At 40.1% G+C, this 7286-nt stretch overlaps 1 protein-coding gene across 2 annotated transcripts in view; it reads right to left on the reverse strand.

The window, feature by feature from the left end:
• The window catches only part of Tdp2 (tyrosyl-DNA phosphodiesterase 2), a 50288-nt gene that overhangs the window by 23064 nt on the left and 19938 nt on the right, over positions 1–7286 (reverse strand). The window contains exons 5-7 of one of the 2 annotated variants that reach the window (XM_050142734.1): positions 5443–5561; positions 3630–3800; positions 1569–2646 (exon numbers count right to left, since the gene is read on the reverse strand). The exons of the other annotated variant lie outside the window; for it this stretch is intronic. Of the exons in view, the coding sequence (XP_049998691.1) occupies positions 2371–2646; positions 3630–3800; positions 5443–5561 (566 nt within the window). The 3' untranslated portion in view covers positions 1569–2370. Of the gene's footprint in view, positions 1–1568; positions 2647–3629; positions 3801–5442; positions 5562–7286 lie in introns of those variants that run through there. 2 annotated transcript variants of the gene reach the window in all.

Consider the following 7286-nt stretch of genomic DNA (forward strand, 5'->3'; position numbering starts at 1 on the left):
GAAAAATATTTATTTATTTATTTATTATGTATACAATATTCTGTCTATGTGTAAGTCTGCAGGACAGAAGAGGGCACCAGACCTCATTACAGATGGTTGTGAGTCACCATGTGGTTGCTGGAAATTGAACTCAGGACCTTTGGAAGAGCAGTCAGTGCTCTTAACCTCTGAGCCATCTCTCCAGCCCCTCCTTCATATCCTTAATGATCTCTGGGAGCTTAGTATAGTTTAAAGGCTTGTGGGCAGCCTTATGGAGCCCTGCCAGGAGGCAAGTCAATAACTGGTCCCTAGCTAAAATCCATTATAATCCCAGTGTGGCTCTTGCTCTGGGACCACCTCTACCCCAGGAAAGTAGGAGGCAAGTGTTTGGTGAATCTCGTCTGCATGTTGCCTGGCCTGCTCCCAAACTCGCCTGCACTCTTCAGGAAGTAGGTTATTAGATAGGATCATATAGATGTCATGAAAGGTGAAATTATAAGATTGGGTAAGATATTGAAATTGTTTTATGAAAGTGGTACAATTAGATGTATAGGACCCCAGTTTTTGTTCTATATGGGAAAGTTCTGAGAGTGAAAAAAGAACATGTACCCTAATCAATCCATCAACACCAGCCACCTCTCACAACATAACTGTAGCAGGCTTGGCTTGGTTAGGATTAGGTTCCACAGCAGCACGTGAGCCTGTGAGAGGAGGGGTAAAGGTGGGTGCCAGAGCAGGGCAGCTGATATGGCCAGGCACCGGAGAGGAAGAATAATTCAGCGGGGCTGTTGGGGGGGGGGGGGCAAAGAGCAAGCAGAGGGAGGTGGCGAGGCAGCAGGAGGTAAAGGAACTGGCATAGAAGCTGGGTCTGCCGGAGCTGAAGAGACAGGTGTAGAAGCTGGGGCTGAAGGGACTAGAGAGATAGGGATAGAAGCGGGGGGCACAGCTCATCACTGGCCTCATGATGTGGCTCAGTGGCAGAACAATTGTCTGCTACCAATTTTGAGTTGGTATTTCACTAAAGGTAGGAGTTTTTGTTTTCTGCTTAAATAAAAAAAAAAAAAAACAACAACAACAAACCTAAGGGTATTGCAAATTACTACATTCTCTAGTGTTTTAGTTTAAAAACTATTGCCCAACAAAGACTACAGGGTTGTTTCTCCTCTCCTGACTTATATTTTGTCAAAAGTAATAAACAAGGAAAGCATTTCGGTTACATAACAGAAATTATACTTTCATGTTTTTGTAACAAACTGAAGGTCTAATAGTATAATACATCACACATTTCATATTGTGACCTTTTAAACTTAATTGTGCCACGCGAGAAAGCTCCATCCTCCATTACCACACTGCTAAAATAGGTCCACCACACTGCTCTTTCAAGTGAACTTTTTGTTTTTGCCTGGGTCTTACTGTGTAGCCCAGGCCAGCCTTAAACTAATGGCAATCCTTTTGCCATAGCTTTCAAAGTGCTGGGGATTTAATACAATAAAACACACAGATTTCTTGGTGATTCTGACTGAAGAGCAAGATCTGAGGGAGGCTGTACAACAACAAATCCCATCATGGACAGAGAAATCATACTCGTCTAAAAACAAGTACAATGCTTTATTTACATTGCTTCTTTTCTTTACAGAACATTTTTTAAAAATGTACTTTTATTCACTTCCTAAAAAGTATTTGCATTTTACCAGTAACAATACCAAAAGGTTACTTTTCTACATGAATTTTTCTCTGAGAAAAAATTCCCATGTTGCTTAAGCTGCATGTAATCATTACCAAACTTAACTTTATCACTTATCAGGAAAAAATTAACATTAATCAGAAGTTATTGGAATTAAAGTGCAAATTTAACTCATGACTAAGTCAATTATACTATCAGCTGACAAGAATTAAGTCTGATATACAACATATCATCTAATGCAAATGGTCATGGCTTTTTCACTTAAGTTTCTGAGCTTACAAATCCTAAGACACAGATCCTAAGACACAGTGCGGTCTCAAGAATTCAGTAGCTTGCTTTTTCTCTTGATAAAATGGTAATATTATTTTGGAGCCTAACAATCCTAACAGTAGTTTTGTGACAATTAGCCCTGAGACAATATGGCCACTACTTGAAATCCTTATGGCAGCAATGAGCACTGTTACGAGCTGAGTGGCTGTATTCCTTCAACAAAGGTTCACACATTCTGAACGCAAGCATGCTTTGATTACAAACACCAATTTTTAATTCTCAGGACACAAGCTGCAAAGCAAAATGTAACCGCTTTTGCTGTACTAATGAACCAGTTTGTTAATTCTTGTGTGTAATACCTAGCTTTCCTGAAAGATTGAGATTTACATGAATCCAGAACTACTGCAAACATATAAAGTTCAAATTTGGAAAGCTTTTCACGACACTACATTCAAGTTGCAGAGGAGACCCCAGTGATCACTAGGAAATCTACCACAGTCCAGTTTTTCCAACCCAATAAGGTCTAAACTTTTGGGAATAAGGCGGCCCTCCTCTGCTTTGAAAAATATTCGATCAAAGCGATGCTTACAAGGAGCAGGAATCCCGAGATTAGTATTTTTTCTTGTATCCCATGTATACTGGCAATGTTTAGGTTTGCCCAAAAATTCCCAGGCATCAAAAACATTGGCAGGTAAACCACCACATTTGATAACCTGGAAAAGAGAAAGAACACCATGTAAGATTCATATATTCACACACACCACAATTTAAAATGTGTTTAATATTATCAACTATAATGCAACTTTTTATTTTATTTTTAATATTTTTGGGTTTCTGAGAACACACTATGTACACCAGACTGCCATTGAACTCACAGAGATCTACCTGCCTGTATTTCCCAAGTGCTGGGATTAAAGGCATGTACTACTATGCCTACAAATTACATTTTAAAAAACAATAAAAAATAAACAAACCACACTCGAATAATACTATTTTTCTTTCCCCCATTCATATGACACAATTTACAATTTTATGGCTGGTAAGGCAGGATAGCAGTTAACTACAGGGTTGGCATTAGTGACACATCAGGTTCAATCTCCATCAACACAAAAAGTTTCTATGTGTGGTAGAGAACACACCTGACCACTTCAATCATTTCTTCAGTTCCAGCCTAGGGACCCACATGGTGGAAAGAGAGAACCAAGTCTCAAAAGTTCTGCTCCGACTACCATATACACATTCAAGATGAAATTCTAATAACTTTTTATTTTAAAAAATCTAAATATACAGAATACAACTTAGAATAAAAACAAAATCCTAGAGCTGTAGGTCAGCAGTGTTGTCTAGCATGTAGGAGGCCCTAGGTTCTATAAACAAATGTAAGTTTTAAAAAAGTTAATTTCAACTCAGAATAGAATTAGGCCTTCTTGAACCTAGGGAAGCTACAAATACCCTAAATCTTTTTAAAGCTCTTCTAATTATTATTTTATTGATACTTATCCAACATATTTATTGCTTTATATTGCCGATAGCACACGTAGTAAGATTTCCCTTAATAGTGTAAAGACCTATTTTTATATAAAAACCACAACAGTGTTTTCTACCATGTATTTCCAAGTCCATACCTTTGATAAAACAAAGTTAGTTTCCACAACAATAGTCTCCCCACAAACAGTGAACCAACTCTGTTACTCACTTCTCGATCTCTCAAATTTGTATCTCCTGCAAATAGAACAGTAGTTGAATCTGGAACCTCTTGCATTTTCTGAAAAACCGTTTTTAATTGACTCATTCGTTCGGCAGAATATTTTCTGGTGCTCTCCAAATGGGACGTCATGAGGCAGAATTCATTTCCACCAACACTCACCTACAACAGGATAATTACAATGGAACAGGCCACCGACCTCTGATCTGGTAACAGCAGACTAGTCAATCTGCTGGGATTTAGTTACTCAACTGAAACAATACAGTCAGCACAATCCTAGATGAAAAGAAGTACAAGGTGCCAACCCTAGCCATGACAACTATTTAGCAAGCAAGAACTAGTCACAAAGTACCTCTACTGAGCCCCTTCCCTGGAACCCCAGGCCATCGATGGCTCACACCTCTCCAGAATGCTACTACAAGACTAATATAAAAGGTCCCAAGCTGAAATAAAAGGACAGCTACGGATTTCCCCCTTCCATGAAGCCATGAGTTGGTTACTTGCAAGCACAGATAGTTCTTATTTATTGCTCTGTTAATCGCCTGACACAGATACTCAAAATCATTTGCAATTAAGATACTAGTAAGATTGTGTTACAATGCCTACAGTATCATCCATTCTTCCAAACCTATAATCTGGATCCTGCCTATGTCTCAAGCTTCTGACATACTTAACTTCCTTTTCATACTCAGGATGGCTAACACTGACTCTCAGCTCTACAGGATCTCGAATCACCTACAAGAAAATCTCTGGAAATGTCTGAGGAATATTCCAGATTAGGTTATTTAAGCTGGAAAGACCACCCTAAATGTAAGGGGCACCAGTGTGAGATGGGCCCCAAACTGACAAAGGGGAAAGCAAGCTAAACACTAACAGTCACTGCTCTGCTTTCTGACCGTGGACAACGTAACCAGCCGCTCCTGCCTTACTCACTCCAAGTGGCATTTGTATCCTCAAACAATGAGCCAAGGTAAAGCCTACTTTTCAAGGCTGCTTTTCTCAAGCATTGTCACATTAACAAGAAGAACAGCGGTGTCCATCACCCTAACAGAAACATAAACCTCATTCACACCCACAGGGTAACCCTGGCTGCAACTTGCAAAGGTCTGTCATGGGTGTTTGCATTCACACACGGGGTTAAAAAGAGAGGGGTGAGGGAACAAGCAAGCTGAGTACCACGTTTCTCCGACTCCTCACTCCAAACCTACAGGACTGGCTGCTTCCCACTCCCTCCAGCAGGAGAAAGTGCTAGTGTTCCTTAGAGCTATGTGCTGTGCTCATCTTCCTCACTGCTCTGACAAGTTATTGGACAAATGTTCTCCTTGGCAACGCTGAAATACTCTCAAGAAAACATATGATCAGTTAAGAATCTAACTTTGCTAAGTTTCCTTGTATCTAAAATTATGTGGAAATCTAAGTGTTCTAAGACTATTTAAAATCACTTGCTTCACAAAACCGATAGCCTGAGATGGATACACAGAACCACAGTGGGAGGAGAAAACTGACTCCCAAAAGCTGTCTTCTGACCTCCAGACCCACACTTACAGACAGACATACACAACAGGACTTAAGGAACTGTCCCAGTGATATGGCTAAGCAGGTAAGGGCCCTGCTACAAAACCCTGAGTTTGATCCCTGAAACCTGTGGTAGAAAGAGAGACCTGAGTCCCCAAAGTCCTGACACACCACTGACACACTTACACGAATACTAAAAAGAATATCTATGTAAGGAATAAATTTACCTGTAAGGGCAATTCCTTCAAAAACACAAACAGGAAACCCACCTCCTAAAACTTAAACTTACGTTCACACATAGAAGGTTTCTCATCATCTTAGTATTTGGAAATGGAACAATCTCTTGACTTTTAAATTTCACTCTTCCTTTCTTCAACAGTATAGCTGTGAAATATCCTTCTTCATTACCTTCAAACATTTATGGAAAAGAATTTAGGAAAGGTCAGGAGTATCTTCACTTTAACCACCAACTCCCCTACGTCAGGAGCCATTTCCCCCCAAAATTGGCAGAGCCTATCCCACACCCAATTATCTGTTAATAGAGAGTTATCTGTTAGTGGAACCCGCCCCACTTTCCAACTATCTAGAGAACTAGTAGTGTCAACTTGTGACTTCCTGACTGAGGAATTGTGACCTTACCGATCGTAACCTCCTGGCCGACAACCTCGTGACCTGCTTGAACCACGCTGCAAGATCCCTTCCTGCTCTGGTCATGCCCCTGCCCCCCCAAATTCCTCATCCAGAAGCTATATAAGCTGCAACCATGACGCTAATAAACAGAGGCTTTGACAAATCTGCTTGGCCTCCTTTCCTTTCTCTCGCCCATGTCTTTCAGATAGCGCCTCTCCGGGACCCTGGAGTAACTGACCCAGCCAGGCGGGTTACAACCCCTAGACTAACTAAACCACCAAGGCAGTCTACACCTCTACTGTTACAAAAAGCAACATTATTTAAATAGGATCAAATCCTTGCGATTCCATTTGAAGTAGGTGAACCAAGTGAATGTTTTCTGTTCCTTATCAAAGTTTAACCAGAGACACAAATGATATGTAAATAAGAATAGGATAGGATAGCATATGCCTCCATAGTATAATCTCTGTGTGAGCACAAGTTTTATACCCAACAGGGACAGAGAAGGCTGGAGAAAAAGGAAGCAGGGGTGCGGAGAAAGGCATAGGTCCCAAAAGTAATTAGCTGTTACCTGTGAAAAATTGAGAACACTGAAAAGCTAGAAGCTGACAAAAAGAGCAGGAACAAAAGGCCAATGATTCAAAGCATCCAACTTTTTTTTAAACCACAGGAAGTAAGCTGGTGGGTGTGTTCACGAAAGTCTTGTACTACTGGAACATAAAATCACCACCAAAGCGAGGAAGAGACAGGAGAATGTGTGTTCCAGGCCAGTCTAGTCTACAAAGAGAATCCCAGGATAGCTAGGGCTAAACTGAGAAATCTTACTTTGAAAAACCAAAAAGAAAAAAGATTGTTCCAACAGCTATCTGGGATAGATATTTGAGATTTACAGCATGAAGTTATAGCACACATATACATAATAAATAGTTGTTATAATTAAACAAATTAAAATACCAATCGCCCTCACAGTTTCTGCCCCAGTGGTAAAAGAAAATGTACCTTCTGCTCAATTTTGCTGTAAGCTTACAATTACTTCAAAAATAAGTAAATAATGGGGCTGGGGAAATGGCTCAGAGGTTAAGAGCACTGGCTGCTCTTCCAGAGGTCCTGAGTTCAATTCCCAGCAATCATATGGTGGCTCACAACCATCTGTAATTTGATCTGGTTTCCTCTTCTGGCATTATTATACAGAACACTGTATAAATAATAAATAATTAAAAATAAGTAAATAAAAAACAAGTAAAATCTATTTTTACAGCCACTCAGGAGGCGAGGGGGTGGGGGAGTGGCTCTGTGAGTTCAGTCTGGTCTAGTTCCAGGACAGGCCCCGAAGCTACAGAGAAACCCTGTCTCAAAAAACCAAAAAGAAAATCTACTTCTTTAAGAGGAATCCCTAATGCAACTCTCCATTCTTTTACCTTATGCTCTTTATTAACTTCATAAACTTCAGTTGTTTTTTCTTCCACCTTAGTTTGCAGTAACCCTAATGAGTCTTTATTTTTG

The sequence above is a fragment of the Alexandromys fortis genome, unplaced genomic scaffold, assembly GCF_014885135.2.
Source record: "Alexandromys fortis isolate MF-2015 unplaced genomic scaffold, M_Fortis_MF-2015_v1.1 scaffold_5, whole genome shotgun sequence".
Taxonomy (NCBI): Eukaryota; Metazoa; Chordata; class Mammalia; order Rodentia; family Cricetidae; genus Alexandromys; species Alexandromys fortis.